This window comes from Erigeron canadensis, chromosome 4 (assembly GCF_010389155.1).
Source record: "Erigeron canadensis isolate Cc75 chromosome 4, C_canadensis_v1, whole genome shotgun sequence".
Lineage (NCBI taxonomy): Eukaryota > Viridiplantae > Streptophyta > Magnoliopsida > Asterales > Asteraceae > Erigeron > Erigeron canadensis.
Window position 1 is genome coordinate 23,002,444 of NC_057764.1, and position 21,702 is coordinate 23,024,145.

General features: G+C 34.8%; 1 protein-coding gene across 1 annotated transcript; it reads right to left on the reverse strand.

Annotated features, from left to right (window-relative positions):
- Window positions 1-7,137: 7,137 nt before the first annotated feature.
- Window positions 7,138-21,088, reverse strand: LOC122595466 (two pore calcium channel protein 1A). The gene is made up of 24 exons (XM_043767830.1): window positions 20,856-21,088; window positions 20,637-20,780; window positions 20,172-20,282; window positions 19,594-19,689; window positions 18,997-19,127; window positions 17,993-18,053; window positions 17,708-17,874; window positions 17,259-17,364; window positions 16,867-16,944; window positions 16,720-16,781; window positions 15,233-15,305; window positions 15,037-15,102; window positions 14,800-14,940; window positions 14,536-14,593; window positions 14,130-14,237; window positions 12,930-12,993; window positions 12,399-12,567; window positions 12,070-12,134; window positions 11,773-11,863; window positions 10,847-10,933; window positions 10,540-10,620; window positions 9,587-9,618; window positions 9,391-9,503; window positions 7,138-7,353 (listed from the first exon to the last, which is right to left on the reverse strand). Exons 1-23 carry the CDS (start codon window positions 20,997-20,999, stop codon window positions 9,416-9,418), a joined length of 2,223 nt encoding a protein of 740 aa, XP_043623765.1. The 5' UTR covers window positions 21,000-21,088; the 3' UTR covers window positions 7,138-7,353; window positions 9,391-9,415.
- Window positions 21,089-21,702: the final 614 nt, after the last annotated feature.

Below are 21,702 nucleotides of genomic sequence, written 5' to 3' on the forward strand. Positions count from 1 at the left end.
ATTTTCAGTACGAGCAACTTCTATGCCCAAGGCATATGTCAAAGGACCAAGATCTTTGATGCTAAAGTTAGCGTCTAAGTGAGCTTTGGTCTTTTCGATCATGTCAATGTGATCACCAGTGACGATAACATCGTCAACATAAATTAGAACTACGACGAACTTGCTTCCCTCTTGACATGTAAACAAAGAGTGATGGACATTTGATTGCTTGAAACCAATTTCAAGCAAAGAGATAGTAAACTTTTGGTACCATGTTCGTGAAGCTTGCTTTAACCTGTACAAAGATTTTCTCAAGCGACAGACTCTTGTTTCTTCTTTGTTGGAGAAGCCTTGTGGAATTTTTATGTAAATTTCTTCTTGGAAATCCCCATGGAGAAATGCATTGTTTACATCCAATTGATGCAACAACCAATTCTTTTTTACTGCAATGGTGATAAGTGTACAAATGGTGACTAGTTTTGCAACCGGAGCAAATGTGTCATGGTAGTCTTTTCCCTCTATTTGTGTAAAACCTCTAGCAACGAGGAGAGCCTTGTATCTCTTGATCTCTCCACTTGGTTTATATTTAATTTTATAGACCCACTTTGAATCAATGGCATGCTTTCCTTCCGGTAAAGTTTCCAATGTCCACGTTTCACTATCCTCAAGAGCCTTAATTTCATGTTGCATGGCATCTCACCAGTTCTTGTCATGCATTGCTTTCTTGAATGAAGTTGGCTCATTAATCGTCGTAATGGCTGCTAAAAAAGCTTTGTGAGAATCTGAAAACTTATCATAAGAAAGATAGTTTGTAAGAGGGTGTACCGTTAAAGAAGCTTGGTCGTGCATGGTCAATGGAGGGTGGTAGCGTGACTTCATAATCTTGTAATCGGGATGATGGAAATCTGAGTCTTGTAGCTCTCGGGGCTAAGGATTCGCTGTGAAGATTTTCATTGCTTGCACCACTATCTACCTGTGTTTCTCTTTCAAATTTGATTGGGACATGAGTAGAAGCAAGCTCAGTGAGTTCGGTTTGTGTGGTTAAAGTAGGTGTGTCACTTTCCTCATAATTCTTGGTTTCAATTCTTTCAATATTATCATCTTCACACCAACTCGGTGTGTCAAAAACTTCACAGGGAAGGTTTTTAGTCTTGAGGTGTGTAAATGGAAAAAAAATTTCAATGAATTTTACATCTCGAGGAATGACCATTTTCCCATGCTCAATGTCAATAATTTTAAAGCCCTTAGTCCCTTGCGGATAACCCATAAACACCCTTGGTCTCCCCCTGAACTCAAACTTGTCGCCTCCTGTCTCTATACTACTATAATAAGCAAGACAACCCAAGGTTCTCATGTGTTCATAATCTGGTTTTCGCCCAAAAATGATTTCATAAGGTGTTTGATTTTTAATGACCTTGGATGGAAGGCGATTAATGATGTAGGTTGCAGCCTCTATACGCTCTCCCCAAAACCGTTTCGGGATATTAGCTTGGAACATAAGCGCCCGAGAGGTTTCGAGTAGATGTCGGTGTTTATGTTCCACAACCCTATTTTGTTGGGGTGTGTGAGGACAAGTAGTTTCACGTAACATACCTTCACGAGCAATAAATTCCTTCATCCTATGGGAAGTAAACCCCCCCCCCCCTTATCACTTCTAACCCGTTTAACTAGTTTTAAAAATTGAGTTTTAACCATATTGTAAAAGCTTATCAAACAATCACTGGCTTCACTTTTATGTTTAATGAGAAAAACCCATAGGGCCCTACTAAATTCATCCACAATGGTTAAGAAAAAACTAGCTTGGGTTGTTGATGGTTTACGGTATTTAACCCAAATGTCACAATGAATTAACTCAAAACATTCATTAGTCTTAATAAAACTCTTAGGAAAAGGAGTTTGTGTATGCTTAGCCTTAATACACGAATCACACACATTGTCTTTGAAATTAAAAGAAACATCCTTCAAAATTTCTATATGCGATACCTTAAAATCAGAAGCATGACCTAGTCTTGAATGCCAAACTCTAGCGTCAACCTTGGTCACCATAACCTTCCTTTCTTGAGCTACCATACCCATCAGATACAGACCTCGTATGCAATCACCCGTGCCAATCAACTTTTTCGAGTGTAAGCCCTGCATTACATAAAAATCCGGAAAAAAACTCACTACACATTGCAATTCTTTTGATAATCTACTAACAAAAAGTAAATTGTAATTGGAGTTAGGAACATATAAAACTTCATCAATTTTGCTTCCACCAATCAAGGTGCATTCTCTTTTTGCCTTTTGATATCGCCTATTTTATATATATTTATTTTATGCGATATCGTCTCTTTTATGTTAAATTTATGTTTATTTTAATAGACCTTTATACTTAATATGTGATTTTATTGTATTATAGGTATATGAGATGGGATACGATGAAAGTGTGCTAAATGAAGATTATTTAGAGATTTAAGCTGAAAAGATGAAGAATGTGATATATATATACTTTGTATGTGTCACATAAATACTTTTGGCAAACTTGGACAAAAGCTACAGGTGGGCTCGGCTAGAAACTCAAGTATGCATCAAGCTATTAAGAGGAAAAAGAATTAACAACATACATTAAATAACAATATTATATGGTGGTGCATTTGATTTGACATGAAAGTAAAGCCTTAAAGGCTGTAAAGTCGGTACTTAATTGGCAGGGCAGCCCGCTAGAGCTCATCTAGCCCAAAATGCATTAGTTGGACTTGGTTGAAATTAGTCATATACGATCAACATGAAAAGTAGCTCATATGGGATTTGGCTAATGAAATAAAATGAGAGGTCACCATATGGGTTTAAGGCCGAAATTAATTAGAAGAAAAGAAAAAGTCCAGAAGCAGCTCAATTTTATTCAACGAATGGGTGAGCTGCCTTAGACATGTACACTTGGGCATAAGCCCAAAGTTACTTGGGCCGAAATTTGTTAAGAAAGAAAGTCCACAATTATTGTTTTGCTTTAGTAAGTCGGTTAAGAGGAAAAGAGATTCACCATCATCAATTCATCAATATATATTATTGATTACTAGGCCGGTGTCCGCGCGTTACGGCGGCTATATGGCGATCGCATACGAAACATGAAAGAAAAACAAAAAAAAAGACACCGGTGGGGATTTGATTCTGGCGTCGGTGGCATCAGAAGAAAAATAAAGAAAGACACCGGTGGGTTTTTTGTTTGCGTGGATATGTATTTCTAGGATGTGTGGGGTTTTTTTTGCATGAAAGGGTAAGTTTGAAATTTTAGAAATGAAGTGGGGGTATTTTAGGAACAAAAATTATGCTGAATTTCTTAAACTCAATCCTCTTTATAAGGATTATAGAAATGAAGTGGGGGTATTTTGGAAACAAAAATTATGCTGAATTTATTAAACTCAATCCTCTTTATAAGGGATTATAGATAAGGGGAATTGGTGGTCGGCTACGAGGGAATAATTAATTAAGAAGGGACGTGAGTTTTCTAGGGAGGTCGACTTGAGGGAATTAGGATTAGAGTTGTACGTGGGAAGGTGCTACGAATTGGGAGGAACCGCAAAAGACAAAAAAAAAAAATACTTTGGTTTTTAATCTCGTGAGAGAAGCAGCCGACCACTGGGTAATTTCTTTGGTTCGACAATCAACAACATCTCGCACTTCGTTCGTTCGATTCTTTTCTCTTCTTTAATTATTATTTTGATTATTGCAAGACTATATTACTAAACAATTATTATTATGGATATTATTTATTCGATAATTGTTAGTCTTATTAGTTTTGTCATGAGTAGCTAAATCTTTAATCATCTACTAAGATGAAGTGACACAATTGAATGATGGTTGCACTATTTTTATAATTCAAGTTGATTTGATTTAACGTTGTGTCGTAATCTTAGCTTATTAATTCTTTGTTATTTAACTCTTAATTGCGGATAGTTTTTGCATGATCTTAGTGGTAACTAGGTTGTGTAAAAGTTATTTTGATTGGTTGGTTAGAAGTGATTGTTTCTATGACGGGTACGGTAGAAAGTAATTAATAGTTAATAAGAGTTAACGAGTTAATGATTGGGTACAATCAATAGACACAATTGTTATCTAAATAACCAAAACAATTAGTTGACTAGGAAAGTTATGAAAGGCATCTTGGGATACCGGTCTTAGTAATGAAACTAGTTAATTAAGGGAATTGAATAAAGTAACGAACTTGACGGGTATGGGGTGAGTCTTTGTTTAGTTCTCGGTTATTAATCAACATATTTGAATTGGTTCTTCAATTAAGTGCAACCTAAATTTATAGTGTCATGGATTCGAGGTAGATGACCTTTTAATTAAATTTGATTACAACAATCTTCTTTTAGTTGAATTCTTAGGAATTGCTAACTTTAATCTTTGCTAACTTCTTTTTCAAAATCCAAGGTGACGGGAGTCCTTAAAATCCAAAACTCTTTTTTTTAAACTGTATTAAACTCGCTTACTCTTAATCAGTCTCTGTGTTTGATCCTGGACTTACCTTTAAACTATATTGCATACGAACGTGTCCACTGCCCGAGAGTGTGTAGTAGTCAATTCTAGAGTATTTCTTATTTATAAATTTAAGACTAGATTTTACACATCACCTCTACTGGTACATTAACTCCATTCGGTATCATGATTGGTGTCCCTCGTGTGATGAGAGCACCACTTTCAAGTGACTCTAGCTTATGTACAATATGATTAGTTGAACCTGAATCAACAATCCAATCACCAATTTTATTACACTTACCAGCCATGTTCACTTTACGAACGGGGTCACCTTCTGCTTTCTGCTCGTTGACACTAAAATGCTTCATGAGTGCTTGATATTGGACGTCATCCAGTCTAGCTAACCCGAGATCAGCTTCGATATGGACAGCCTTTGGTTTTGTCTTCTCAACTTTTCCTTTTCCCGGCCATCATTCAGGATACCCGATTATCCTGAAACAACCCTCTCGCTTATGACCTTCCTTTCTCACATTCTGTGCAATAATCGACTCTGTCTCCTATAGCTCGCTTTGAATCTTTAGAGAATCCTTTGTTATTTCGTTGAAAATTGGAAGCCCCATCACGTCGTCCTTGAGTCTTAAACGCAGCTGGTTCTACCTGAGTTCTCTTGGTCATTGTGATTTGCCTCTGTTGCTCTTCATCAGAGGCAAGACGATAAGTTTCTCCAAGAGAGGGTGTTGGTTTAAGGGAAAGAACATGAGTTCTTATCATGGAAAAATCCTCATCGAACCCCATTAATAATTCGTACAACCGTTCTTTTTCTCTGAATTCAATCTTTTCCCGATGTCACAAGTACATTTTCCACAGTTACATTGTGGGATGGGCAAGACACATTGTATCTCATCCCATATGCCACGAAGTTTGGTGTAGTAGGCAGAAACAAATGAACCACTCTGATAAGTGACCGAAATTGATTGCTTTAACTCATAGGCTCAAGGAGCACTCTTTTTGCCAAACCTTTCTTTTAGGTCCTTCCATATCTCAGAGCAAGCATTAGCATACTCCACACTCCCCCTGATGTCTTTGTCTATGGCAGTTGTGCGCCATCCAATGATCATGGCGTTACAACGCATCCACTGCATGTAGTTATCGGCTGTCTTCTCTGGCTTGGGGTTCCGTCCACAAATCCCATCTTGTTCTTTGTAAACAGAGAGTTTGCCATCTCCTTGGCCCAATCGCTGTAATTGCCATCAGTTAGGATCTCGTTTACATGGATTTGTTTGGGAAAGTCAGAAAGGGTGTATATAGTACGGTGAGTTTGCATCAATGGCTTCAACTTTGCCACTGCTTCTGGATTTTGCTTCACCGTTTTTTCCGTCGGTCATGTTGAATCTATGAATTGGCAGCCTCTAAGAGCCTGCTCTGATACCATGAAATATCATATTAGAAAGCCTTTGAATATGTTTTATTGATTGATCGACCTGGTTTGGTTTTTACAAGATAATATAAATATGCTAAAAATAATGTAAACTAGGAAACTAAATAATACATAGAAACTAAATATATGATGTCGTTATCCTTTAAAGGTTGTGTTAGGTAGGCCATAATCACGATAGTAATGGAAATGGAATGCTTAATGATAAAATCATGTTTGTTTTGTTATTAGGAAAGGAATTAGTAATTCATTAAGGAATCACAATCTTGTTGTTAATGCTCTTTTTATTCTACACAATATAGCAATGAGTGCTTGGTTCGGATAGGGTAATGGGAATAGGAAAGGTAATAGGAATGCTAAAGGAATGCAATGAAAGTATTATTATATTAATATTGCTTGGTTGTCCTTTTAGATAAAGCACTAGATGTTTTCTGCTTCTCTTTTCTCTCATCGCTTTGCTTTTTTCTCCCACTTGCTGAAAATATGATATATATATATATATATATATATATATATATATATATCCAACACATTTGACTTGGATCTCTCTAATAATAAACATCAACACTACCGATCAGAAGTAACCTCCGGCAGCCACCACCATATCTTTCCGGCCACCACATCCACATACCTATATTATATACATAATAGCGCGCGCGCACACACACACACATATTGGTAACCACCCATAAAGGAATCCTATCAGAAGTTGCCGGAACAGGTGGTGGTGGGCGTACTTATAGCAAGTACGTTACTGGTGGTACAAATGGTGATGGTGATGACGTTACACGGTTAAGTGGTGGTGGCCATAAGTGGATTGCTTGTTGGAGGTGGTATGTGGGGGTGGTTGTTGTATTTGATCGGTGGAGCGGTTCTGGTTCTTGCTTTCCGATGGTGGTAGGGATTTTAGCGGCGGGAGGATGGGTGGTGTTGTGTGGGTGGTATTGGCTGTGATGTCGGGCGGCGGACGACGGTAAAGCCATCGAGAATGTTTTCTTTTCCGGCAAAGCCATCGAGAATGTTTTTCCATGGATAAAGTCATAAAACCCTAGGCCAAATGTCCTTCTGAAAGCGGCCTCTTTACCTTGGGTAGAGGTAGGACTATCTACATCATATCTCCCCCATACCCCGCTTTAGCCGGGATTTGGTACTGTTACCGTTGCCATTCCCATATATACAGAGAAAGAGAATATATTAACATCTGACAGACTAAACTTATTCAAGGGTATCCAGAACTGTGTACAGTTTTCATCTACATCCTATGTTCACAAATTAAGCATAATATTAATCCACATACAAGTAGCATCACTAGTTTTGGTGTTAACCATCATCAACAAGACCAATTTGAATCTTCTGTTTAATCAACATATATTTCGTATTTACTTCACAAAAAATTGACTGTTCATATATACTATTATGTTTCAAGTAGAAAAAAATAGGATTCATTATTGTTTTCCTTTAGCCATCTGCTCTCTGACCTGCACATAACAGAAACCAATGTTATATATCAGTGTGTGCCACTGCCAATCAGTATTATATGTGATAAATGAAATGTAGCTAGGAGTTGTATGATCATGTATAATGTTTGTCTATCTTTTACTGCCCTCTCACACCCCCCCTCTTTATTTTGTTCAAGTCTTGATAAATAGTTCTAATACATGGTAAACTTTCGGAAAAAGATTGAAAGTTGTGAAATCTGGAAGGAAATGCTTATAAGGGAAGAACAGACGAGGTGGAAGAAAATGCCTTTTTGATTAATATGCTCAACTTTAGAAGCAGAGTTTGCTAAAGTAGTACTTCAACGTTCAAGCTGTTTTATATGTTCCTTTTACAAAGACACACACACACACTGCTAATGCTCATTCACATTTGTGGTCACTTACACAAATATAGAAAACATAATGTTGTCGTCATTATAGATCCATTTAATTATATTATTTTGTCATGGGAAATACGTGGAAAAAAATCCAACTTATGCACTGCCATAATAACTTCTTTTGAGAGATTAACTACAGGTGCAAGATTTACTTTATTAGTTCATTAAAACTACGAAAACTTTAGAATTAATTGCAAGATTGGTCCCTGTGGTTTGTACATTTTAGCAAAGGAGGTCCTTATTCGAGAATCGTTGCAATGGGGGTCCCTTTTCTGAGAATTTTTTGCAAAATTGGTCCAAATTTAACGGATCCGTTAAAGGTGGTCGTCAAGTGTGCACGTGTGCAACACATGTAGGGGTATTTATGTACTTTCCACCCCACAAGGACCCCCATTGCTAAAATGGGAAAACGACATGGACTGATTTTACAACTAACTCTTCTCTATAATAAAAGACTATTGGTCTAATCACTTTTTAACCATTTAAAAATTTCAATGAACTTAAAATTTTAATTTACATGTATCATAATTAAAATTATGAATAGAAAAATATGAAACCAAAAAACTTTTAATTATTAATTATATAAATAGTTGCGGAAAAAGTTTTATGAACTTACAATTTTTAACTTTTTAAGATTCCATCGCTAAGTAATTCTTTTTAACTTTTCTATAAAAGAACAAATATTATTAAATAATTAACTTCAATATAATTTTTAACACTTTTTAGCTTTTCATGATTATTTATTGTTAAATTAAACATTTCCACTAAAAATTCTAAAACTTATAAATACTTCAATTTATGATTAAACTCCAATTCCCATAATAACTTGTATCTACCTTCTAATAATAAATCAAAGATTTTGGTTTTTAAGGCAAATATCAAATTACTAGTGTGCTTCTTATATTTGTAAATTAGAATTTATAATTTTTTTTTATTTTCATTTATTTAATAATTTATTTTATTTCAAAAAATGTTGTTAACTTTCTGTGTTTTTGACATTTTGACTTAAGAATAGATAATTAAAATATCATATATGTCATTTATATTATTCGAACAGATTTGCTATTTTTTTTTTAATAAATATCAAATTTCTAATATACCATCTTTTATTTAATTAAGCTTATATAATAATAAAAATTTATATATAAATCAGTTTTCTAAAATAAAAGTATTTATATTAGGTATATTTCTATTATTAAAATTTTAAATTGCACATAAATTTAGTATTAGAGACCTAATAGACAGATAATTGTATGTTACAATCTCTTAAATTAAATAAAAAAAAATCAAGGTGTTAGTTGCAAGATTGATCCCTGTGGTTTTCCCATTTTAGCAATGGAGGTCCCTGTGGGGTAGAAAGTACATAAATACCCCCACAGGTTCACACTTGACGGTCATCTTTAACGGATTCGTCAAATTTGGACCAACTTTGCAAAAAATTCTCAAAATAGGGACCCCCATTGCAACGATTCTCGAATAGGGGCCCTCCTTGCTAAAACGTACAAACCACAGGGACCAATCTTACAATTAACTCAAAACTTTATTAAGGTTTGCACAGGCATCACTTTTAGGTTCCCCACTGATGCTTTTATAGAATTCTGAAGGAAAATGGACAAGGAGAAATGAGTCAGCTAGCTACCTCGAAAATATCAGTAGAGTTATAACTATGGAGAGGAAGGTGGTGACTTTTGCAGCTCTGCACTAAGCATGTGGTGAAGTAGTGCATCCACCCTCTGACTGCGTGTCTTAGTGCTGAAAAACTCATCATAAAGACAAGTAAATGAGAAATTATGCACAAGAAGAAGGTACCTGATCATGTAGTTTGTGATACTTACCCTAAGTTACGGCGTCCCCTAACTCCCGTTTCCTGTTACGTACACAAAAGAGTCGTTAATTTACACAAGAACTGATGCTGACAGAACAAACAAGATGCTTCAAGGCAACACCTAGACTTTTCAATTTAAGACTTTAAGCCTTCAAGTGCTTGAGGACTCAAGATCATAAATTATTGAGGAATTTTAACATTATTGTGTTTATCTTGTAATTAGAGTTGTAACACTCGGCCTCCTCGGCCCATTACTAGGATAGGAATCAGAACTTGGACACCCACAGGCAATTAGCCACTACTCGGACTGAAATCTTGGTCAACAGGTCAACCTCGGTCAAAACTGGTCGAAGTAGGATAAATCAATCAAACTTTTCTATAGACCAATTTTTCAATTTATAGTTTCAAAATACCAACGACTAATATTGAATTGTTTGAAGTATTTGAAAATTTATGGTTACGTTTCTAAACAATTATGAATATGGTTTTGGTCTATTTCTATACGTATAATTTTAAAATTTATTATTTTATAATAGAATCCTGAACCACGTCCCAACTAATCTGAGAAATCCTTCCAAGATCCTGAGCCAATTTGAATTCAAGTAGCGACTTTTACAAACCTTGCTTGTAATGAAAATGATACTCGAATATACGAATTTACGACTACGGGAACAATGTGAAAAATTCATTTGGAAGTGAAAGTCTGGTGCATAGAGTCAGCAGGATCATTAAGAATCAAACCCACAATAGACTGAGAGTAAGATTCAAAGAGACCAGTCAACCATCTCATTACGTCAGACAATATGAAATTGGATAGATTTATATTATATGAATCTGTCTGCAATTATTACAATGTCGCATATGGCCATTCTAACAAATAATAAGTGATATGAACCAATTAGAAGTCTTTATTAAAGTAAAACATAAAAAGGGTAACACAGATAATGATTGAAGTTTACACACCTTCTTTTCTTCTTCTTCTTCTTCCTCGGGACACTCGAGTTCTAACTCTGCGAAGAATGCCTCCAACACAAATGCCACAATCTGCAATAAGAATTTTACATGAGACTGTAATGACACACTGAAAAAGATAAGGATACATGTTTTAGCAAGATTATCATTTTTCAGTACTTCAAACAAAACTGGGAGAACAAAGATATGGATGCTGTTGAATTCTTTTCATGTTTTTGAGTTATTGCATACCGTATCTTTGGCACTTAGATTGACAATGATATCTTGACTACTCTAAAAACCATTTGCACGGACTCACCAAGTTAAGAAGGAGCAAAACAGTTATTAGATAGAAGCTGATGAAGTACGCATATGCCCAAGCACTTCCTGTCAATGTTACATAATCCTGAAACAGATGACTAAAAGTTTGAGTAATAAACCAACTATAGTAATTAATGAATATGACTAACATAATTATTAATGATCACGCACAATTATCAATAATACATATAACAGATTAATTGGACCTTTACATAATAAAGTTCAAATAAAGACTCATATATGGGAAACTTGTTAAGGAACCAAACCTCGTTTTTCCAGAACCTCAAATACGGTCTCAGGTTGTAATATATATACGCAAGTAATGTGGGACTGGAAAGGAGGGAATTTGCTGAATACAAGTCTCAGGTTTGAACCTAGCCCCCTTCATAACCAGCTCAGATTCACTGGTTGCGTATTGCCTATGCATTGGTCCTTAGGAAAAAGTATGCGGGTTTCTAAGAAATTCCCGGTCAAAGGCTTCCCAACAAATTAACCTTTTTGATATGTCAATATGTGATTTGCTAAAGCAAAGGACACAGATATACACAGATCTGAAACCACATATGACATACCATTACATAACATAAGTTAGGTGTCAACAGTTGCCAAGCTTAGAAAGGGTCCTAAACGAACCAAGTACAACGTCATTTATATCTCACAAAATTACCTGTAATTTATCGGACTATCAAATAGGAAGTCCGATTATATATGATAATGTCAAATTTTTCTACGAGTCATAACTCATAAGTCTCCACTATTTTTTGGTTCTTAGGATAAGAAATTTACATCAAACAAAGTCTATATGAACAGATGAAGTAAACAAAGTGGTCTATAACTTGAAAGATAATACAATGTACAATATAAAATAATTCCTATGAGCTAATTAAAGATTTTAAGGGAAGGTGGAAGATGAATCAATCATACCTGCATCCAAACTTGCCAGTTCCCTAGCACCATCAAATTGAAGAGTGTCACCATACCATTGGGGTAGTCATTAAAATTAAATAACAGGTAACTAATGCAGTTAAGGGAAACTTTGCGAGTCACGTATGTATATTTGAGAAATTACTCCACATAGCAACTAATCGTACATCATTGTAAGACTTCAGTCTTCAGGAGCCCTCACAGATTGCAAATGTAAATCTTTTATGGTCTATTAAAATATCGTTCTCCCACATAAGTATATAACTAATAAATGGATTTGTAAATCACATAGGATACTCATTATCAGCAAGATCTGTAGTTGGTAGATCTGGATTCCCAGCATTGACTATCCCACCAAAGATCTAGCATCATAATGAAAAAGGTAAGTTGCAATGATTACATATGTATCCTTTAAAACGATAAGGGAAGTGATCTCTTTTGCATATTATACATCAGGTCAATATATATAATATCTGACATATGCATTCCACTAGTGGAGAAATGGGTTGTGTATCTTATTTATGATATTCCAAAGTAAACTAGGAAAAGAACACAACTTAGAAGCCCATGTAGTTTTAGAAGAAAGAATACATGAAGGGAACTGCCAAGCATAAAAACTGAAGTACCTGTATACCCATTGTACAATAGATGCACATGACACAAAACACAGTACCCAGGTACGGCATCAAGCTTGGTATCAGTGTTAAAAATGTAGCAATAAAGGCTCGATACCTTTTAACATGCATCAACAGCCTAATCAATCTTAACATCCTTGCGATAAGAAGATAACGAATCCTGAAAGAAAAAAATATTGTTGAAAGCTATTAGGTTTGCCTTATATGCCAGTGATAACATACAAGTTCTTGATTCAGAAGATTGGGGATTGGTAATTTTTGAGAACAGAATTTAATATTTATGAAATTACTCACTTATTTCACTCCATACAAAACAAAAATGAAACAAAAAAACTGGACTAAACTGTTTTGGAAACTTGGTTGATCCATTTACTGTCTTGAAGGCTAAACAAGAAAAACTTCTTTCAGAATGGAAAGCGACTGGAGTTTTACACAATTATGATCTTACATCTTCCCTGCCATCCAAACTTTGGACCACAGATAAATAAAATCTCATCAATTTAAATATTTTGATTAACTTACCACTCCCCATTTGAAATGAATGTTAGCTCCTTCGGAGATATGAATGTTGCTGTTTCTCCAATAACTGCAAACATACATGAAATTGAACACATCATACAAAAAGAAAACGGTGTAGATTAAATCGACTATAATAAGCACTAAAATAGATGCATTTCGTAGACTGTTGCGTTAAAATTTATTTACCTGTTTTGTCAAAGTTTTAAGTAACCTACTATTCTGAGTGAATGTATTGATTAAAGTTAAGAATGTTCTTGCACATGGTTTTATTCACAATGAGTTAACATAGTTACCTTAATACATGTGTCGAAAAGGAAACTTCACAGAGTATTCTACTGCCCAATAGGAACCATTGGTTTACTTTACATTTAGAAAGATTTCTTCACTTACATAAATATTATCATCCCTTTGAATCTAAAGACAACATGTTGAGATTTGAAATCATAGAACGAAGCTGGAGGTATAAATACATATCATACTATCAGATGCAATAATTTTTGTCTAGTTAAAAGTATGGTACTACACACACACGCGCGCGCACACACAATTTGTAGTCATTAGAAACCCTACAGGAAGCTCTACAGCAAAATGGATTTGGGTAAACTGGTTGTTTAATATTCTAACACTGTCTTCCAAGCTAGAGCATAGATGTTGATCATGCCTTGCTTGTTAAAAATGTAATTAACCCGACTCCCAAGTAATGCCTTTGTGAAAACATCACCCAAACAGACTTTCAGTTCTAAGAAAACCAGGGTAAAAAGGCAAATGAAGAAAACCAGCGGATTGGACGCCTTCCAAGCGTTTTCTATATGATGTGCTTAAAAGGGCAAATGAAGAAACCAACGCAGCTTGTAGCAATAATAGCAAAACATACGAGCCTGGTATGGATATCATCCAACAAAAGATGGAAGGTAAACGTGATCACTTGATACTAGCCTACATGTGGCAGCCTACTTTTTAAACCCACTCTATCTTTATAACAATTTGGAGGTCCAAGATAAAGGTGCGTGTGATGTGGTTGTTGATATTAGCCTACATCGCATCATGTAAAGAAAACAGTGTTGTCTTTTATCGGCTACAGCTACAGCAAGATGGCTGGTACTTGGTACAGCCATTATATTTCCATGTATCTCACTTAATTCTTTAACTAACCACTGAAAGAGAGATGATCAAATAAACTGATGTTGGAATAGTAATATTTACCTATGACCCATGTGACAATGAAATCGAATCGATTTTGGCTATCCTTCCAGTAGTTTTCAAATCCAAATGTATAAACTTTCAAAGCCATTTCCACTACATATATCCACCCTGCATGAAAAAGAAGTCATCAATTTACTATTATATAAACTAATATTAGGTCGAGGTAAAATAGTGGTAAATTTAGAATATTAAATGAATGAGACCTCATTTACAACCATACATACTCATATGTGATAGTTCCATAAATACCATCCCGACCAAGAAAGGATTAAATATAGTTGTCAATGCTGAAATTTATATTTAAAAAACCACTCTAGGTGACCATACATATAGTTTGATATACAGAGTTAACTACTAATGTAACAGTAACCTTTTTATTTGAATGGCAATCATAAGGAGTCCTTACCAAAGATAAATTCGACCTTCTGCCAGAACTTCTGACCAGAGTTATTTTGAATATCAAGCTGTCAAAGATTGAATTCAACTCTACAACATTAGTCAACTTTTAAGTAAACAATTGCATTTTAATTATGCAGCAAGCTAATATTGCCATGTTGGCAAACACCTAGTGTTGTTAACTGACTATGGTAAATCTAATATTGAAAACTTAAATGTGTTAATCGAAGTAAACTTATGAAAACCGCATGTTTCTCAAGAACTTAGGCCATACCGTTGTTTCAGTAATAACAGCAACCAGATTTAAAAGGAGAGCAAAAGCAACTACATATCCGAACGTTGTGCTTTTTACAAATCCTTTTAGTCCTTCAGACAATGAAGAATTATAAAAGGGGAACTTTTTTAGCCAAGGTTCCTGCCAAATGAGCACACAACATGACAGAAAGCTGAATTAGACATCTTTTTATCATTCAGTCTCTCATACTAATAACTTACAAGAATTCTAACTTACTGTGTCCTCCTTTTGAAACTTTAAGGCAATTGCATTGCAAAGATCATTGAATTCTTCTGCATTAATCTACATATGAGAAATCAGAAAACACCCTTCAATGATCAGATAAACTAGATGTGTTTGGCAACCCCTGGCAACTCTATTGTATGTACCCCTGATGTGTCTTTTCCGAAGGAGGCTACAGACCAAAAATTACCTTGAAATCGCCACTGTCATCCAAGGCACTAAATATCAACTCAAAATCTTCTTTTGATATTTTTGGCAGTGTCCTGAATAAAAGGTTCTTCAAGTGATCAGAACAGGGATGATATAACCACAAGGTAAGTAGATATAAAAAGGAACATTACCAACAGAATGGCAATAGATAAAACTTCTATTCATCAAAAGCACAGTTAAAGAAACATAAACGAAATACAAGGTACAAAAATCCAAACATAACACCAAGTGACTCTTGGTACTTAATAAACAAGTCTGCCTATCTTTATATATGGCTGCCAGCCATTAAGGTTAATTGTCGAGATTAATGTTTGTGTTCAGAGGAACTCTTGTGGAGCGGCTGAGGCTCAAACTCAGTATTTAACTATCTATTAATATAACAGCCGACTTTTGCCGGTTATTTTTCTGTCTTTCATTCTTTTGCTGTGTGAATCTGGTCTGTACCATATCACAGCTCAATATGAGTTTGGTTTGAAATAGATTTGGTTCACAAAGGCCAGAGTTGTAATGGGTCAAATTGGGTCCAGGTCAAAACGGGTCAGATGAAATGGGTTCGGGTCCGAACCGGGAAATTAAAAAATGTGTTGAAAATTTACTTTTCTTTTTGAACCTTTTAATAATATAGCTACTTAGATCAGTTAGGTTCGGTTTGCATTATGGTTATACAAACTTTTTATTAGAAGGGAAAAATTATTGTTTATTATGAACAAAAATATTAAATGAGCACTTTTGACAAAAAATAGGTATGATGCTTTACAAATTCATCCAGTTTTATTTACGCCACCAGAAACAAGCATAACTTTTCTATCGCATAACATGTTCAAATTCTTTTTGATGACATTAGAAATTAATTGTTAATCTATATATAAAACATTTATTTATTTGTAAAAAAGTGAAAACTACCCAAAATTGCCAAGTGATATGCATATGGGCAGGTATTGCCGGCTCTAATATCATTGCAGCGCTGAGCCAAATATATTAGACTCGTCTTTCAAGTTTCAAGAACTAACAAAGTGAGAGATAATTACTACAAGAGAGACTACTTGCTGGCTGACTGTGAATGGATACTTATAATCAAACATAATGTGATTTGGAGCATAAACTAGAATTAAGGTAAGATTAGTTGCAAAAGGTTTCAATCAATCCTATGGAACAGACTACCAACACACATTTGAGCTCATTGTTGTTCAGGTATTCCTGATGTGACTTTCAATGGGTGAATTTGAAACTGTAAAACTTTATTTCACGTATTCATTTAACTGAACTAGCAAGCTCATTAGTCATATCTAAGCAATTGCCACTTCTAGGCAAGTCTATAAAGAGCTAACAAGATAATAAGTATACTAGAATGCACACCAGTCAGCCACTTAGTTGATGGGCACCTCATATACACAATGGATACCACTAGGCTAATGGCCAGTCAACCATTTGTAATAACTTCAACAAGTGAAATACAAAGGCAATTACCTGTAAGTATTAAGTTCCTCAAACAATTCCATACATTGATCTTTATCAAGAGAGCCAATGTGCTATTGATTTGAAAAAAAAAAAAGCATCATGAGTAAGAATAGATTAAATTGGAGAAAGCGCATGACATAAATCACTAACACTCACATTTTTATCAATGAGATTAAAGGCTCTCCTCAATATTCTTGTCCTCATATCATCCTTCGCACCAACTTGTTTAACGAGCTACAATTAAAGGGCATAGACGCTTGTAACATTAGGTTCCATCTTAAAGTAAAAAAGGAAATATTACTACAACAATAAAAATAACAACCCATAAACAAATGTAGTAGAAATTTCAATATCCCTAGAGGCTTAGAACCCAGATGAAAACAGATCTTGAAACTTGTCATAGTTACTTCTACGTCGCAGTAAAATTTTGCTTTCAGATTTTATTAATTACTCGAAAATTTTCAAAGCATCACAACATACTAGAATTGATAAAAAGAGATTTCAGAAAAATCATCAGATAAAACATGAAGGATCAAACAGGCACGTACCTCACATTTGAAACTATCATATACAACAGCAAGAATCAGATTGGTGACGAAGTACACACCCAGAAGCACATACAAAATGAAAAAAAGAGAAGACCACCTTGATGATCTGGAAATAAGAGGAAATAAATCACTCAAATACCATAAACACAACTGCAAGCAAAATGCAGATGGAAGTGTAGTTCATGGTATACTACACTGATATACACTTTCACGAAAAGTAATTTGTTTCCTAGAAAGAGACAATTGCAAACAAGATCTGATCCCCATTGAAGCCCCAAATTCGATTTTTTCTATTATATGGCACACATGTGCTCCTACTTGAAAAGGATTTAATACACTTGGATCATTAGGCATGTGATTTAGTCTTGACTAAAGGATAACATTTGCAACTGTCTCTCAAAAAAGGAAAATATTATATTATATTACATAGTTCACTTTAAGTGACTCACTTGTAGGCAGGAGTCCAAACATCTGGATTATTGGCTGTCGTAAATAGAACAAACATCTGGTACAACGTAGCAGGGTAAGAAAAGAAGAGGGCAGTGCCCTGTTGGGTGTCTTCAAAGATGACATAAGCTAACCAACTTGAGAACAGAAGAAACAAGAGAAACAAAGCCTGCATTCAGGAAATATTATATCAGCAAAATGTAACAACTATTCAAGTGCCTGTCAGCATCATGGCAATTAGAGAAGCACAAAATATATTCACAATATGCTTAATGGACATTACATACCATCACATTGAGGTATGTAGCAAACATTCCAGTCAGAATGGCAAGACTGTCTCTTAAATCCCTAACTCAAGACAACAAAATATAAATCAGCCTCATCGACATATTGGGGTAGCAAAATAAATTAGGATGCACATGAGCATCTATGTAATAAGAAATATTATGATCCAACCAGTTCTGGCAGCTAATTATCACGTTCTCCATTACTTTTTATTCTTTGCTACAACTGTATTCTTTCATTAACACACTTCAAAGTCTACACTTTGTTTCTTATAAGGGTAGTGATATTCGTACGACAATTTTTAAAAAAAATACCACAAGATACCATAATTTATGCATTCCGTACAGCTGTTCAATTTACAATGTTGGTAACATAACAAAAATTATGGTCCAAGTATCATTACCTTCTGATAAGTTACATAAAATACTTGGTTCTTTATATTTGAACAAGTAATTCTTAGGTGGCCAAACTTTTTGTCCACATGTTTAAAGAATAAGTAATCAAGTTCTACACTTCTACGATGAGAATCAGATCATGTACAGAGTATTGATTCCTTTCCCACCGAAATCACCCTCTATATAATTTAATACTAGCATGATACCTGTGCAATGAGGCAGTAGCGAATAAATATCAACGGTTTCTGATTTTCTGAATGATGTAACAGAGAGCGGGAGAGAAGGGGTGGCGGGAGGGTGATGTGTTACATTTTATTAGATGAGAAAAAGAGGGAGGCGTGTCACAATTTATTGTATGGAGAAAAAGAGGTGATGTGTTACATTTCAATTGGTAGTTCATCATGATACACATTATATTACACACAAACTATCCTTCGATATAAAATAAAAATACTTTCATGTTCTTTATTCTAGTATGCCTAACCATAACAATTATTATCCAACTATTCAATTCTTTATGAATTAGTGAGTGTGTGACTGGTGTAAAGGACTAAACATTGAAATGCATTTGCCCTTCATTATACTAGAGAGTGTATATAATCATGCCATACCTGATATTCAAGATAAAGAAAACCACCCTAATATAAGGTGCAATCCTCAATGGAAGAGAATAGATTGCCACGGGAGAGAGATAGAGAATATCTACTACTAAATCAGCCGTCAAAATTAACAGCGAAATAACCTGAATATAAATTGCAAGACATAAGTATGAGATTAGTTTACAAGAGAAAAGAATTTACACAGCATGGACAACCAGAAGAAAAATATAGAACATACAATACACATTAATCATCATTCAAAAACGTGAATTGTGGATAAAAATTGTAAGAATGAACAGCTTAGAATGTCACCATTAATACAGAGCAGTAGTTTGTCCCCCTCAATACATATTTAAATCAATTCCTAATCTTCATCTACCCAAATAATGTTTTACAAAATATTTACTACCAATCCGGGTTGCTAAATGCCTAAATATCATTGTGAAATATGACACAAGCAAACAAACACGAATCAAAGTAGCACATTCTCTTCACATACACTTTGTTCTTTTGTACTCCAAAAGTTACACATTGCAATAATAAAGTAATAATAGTTGGATAAGTAACTTCATATAGCAATTTCATGTGCAAAATTCTGAAAACGTGTACCTTCAGCTTATTAACATGGCTTCTCCAGTAGAGATTAGCCCCTTCATATAAAAGAGGAAATAGAGTATGCACCACAAGAATTAGGAGGGTCACACCCTGCATAAGAAAGTATTAAAATTGTACATTACTATCATCTTTTGATATAACCACATTAAGCTTAAAATTTAGTGTATTTTCTCTTTATCGTTCTCTGTAATCACTCACTAAGACTAATTATTACAACTGAAAGTGGACAAAACAAACTCCACTCCTAAGAGACAGTTTTGCCATTTTGACTAGAATTTAGTTGGTACTTCTGATTGGCAAATGTTTCAGGCATGCATTAAATCATTAATAAGTAATAATCTAATCACAGGTGCCGTTTTGCATAGTTTGTGAATGAAATGCACTCGATTCATGTTTTAATGTTCGAATCACCGAAGCAAAGTACTACAACAAGTATACAAGTATAAAAAAAAATAAACCAAGAGAAATTCTAATATTAAACAGACACTTTGCTTCCGTTATTCTCCAATCCGGTTTTCATGATTAACTTAACTTCATATCAAAGGATAAATTGATAGAGAGAGTCAAACTACCTCAAATGCGAGTGACTCTGCATTAGTCAAGTATGGAAGCTCCCCGAGAAAATAGTATTCCCTGTTACTGCAAGTAACCTCAGAAGAAAGACTGCTACACCATAATGGTTTCTGTTGCAGATTATGATATTTACAAAAATATATATTAGATACTAATTAATTAATTATTATATATTAATATTAGATACTAATTATTGTAATATTTAAAAAAACCAACTGGGTTGGATCAGTGGTGGGAGCTCATGCCTCTAGAAACAGAGGTCATGGGTTCGATCCTCATGCCCAGCAAGGCTGGAGGTCCTATTCTACCTATGGTAGAACCTCGAAGCAGATTGGTAGGGGTATCAACCTCCCCATACACCGTCGAAGACGGTATTGGGACCCAAAAGGCCAAAACCCGTGGAAGACGGCATTAGGAGTTACTTTACTTTAACTTAGATTAGAAGAGAGGGTGTGGTAGTAAACCTCAAAGAAGTTCAAGGCAATGAGGGCAAATATATTTAGAGTCCAAATGATGTCAAACCGAATAAACATGAAATAGAACTTTGCAGCGTTTTCAATGTTTGGTAACTCCAGGATTTCTTCCGGTAGACCAGCTCCATCTTCCGCCTGCACGGAATTTCATTCATTATATTCATTATATATATATATATAGTATAATTTAGAGAAAGAGAGGTGAGATACAAGATCAACAAGAGCAGCAGCCTTTTGATAAGGAGATCCGTAAGCGATGGCATCCGACCGCCGACTAAACGGTTTCCGACCACCTCTACTGCTCTCTCCACCTAGTAATGGCGCCTCCGCCCCACTACCGTCACCACCAGCCATTATTATTTATTTCTTATATTATTATGATTTATGATGATGATGATGAAAATAAAAACCTGTTACTTAATCAGTTAATCTAAGCACGTCTACAACTAGTATATCTATATCTATATCTATATCTATTATATATATTGACAAAATTGACAGATTGACTACAAGTGATATGATATTTTAAAAGTAATAAATATATGTCCACATGGAGACAGACAGTTGTTGGAAGAATTAGTTAATCATCATCCAGCCATTTTGGTGAGAGAATGAATGAGTGTTTCTTAAATGTGCCACGTAGATCTTGTCATATTTCAATTCATCAACAATATAAACTATATGCCGACAACGGTATACCGGGATCTCTAATCTCAAATCTCAGATCAACAATAGATGTTTTCTTAAAAATAAACATGTCTTTAGATCTAATAATAAAAGAAACCAATGTTATTAATTAAGAAAATATCACATAAATGGTCCTTATGAGTTTTGTTTTGTCTCTTGTGTTTTGTTTTTATTACAACGGTCTTTGGATATTTTTCATTTTCTTTATCTAATAATTTTTTACACTAACTTCTATTAATTAGGTAGAAGAAGAAGGGTGCTTTTTTTATATAGACAAACAATTATAAGGGAGTATGTAGTGGTCAAACAAAATGAGGTGTCTTGTACAAGTGGCCTAGCGGGGATGTTGTTCCCGACTGTAGCTGGCAAT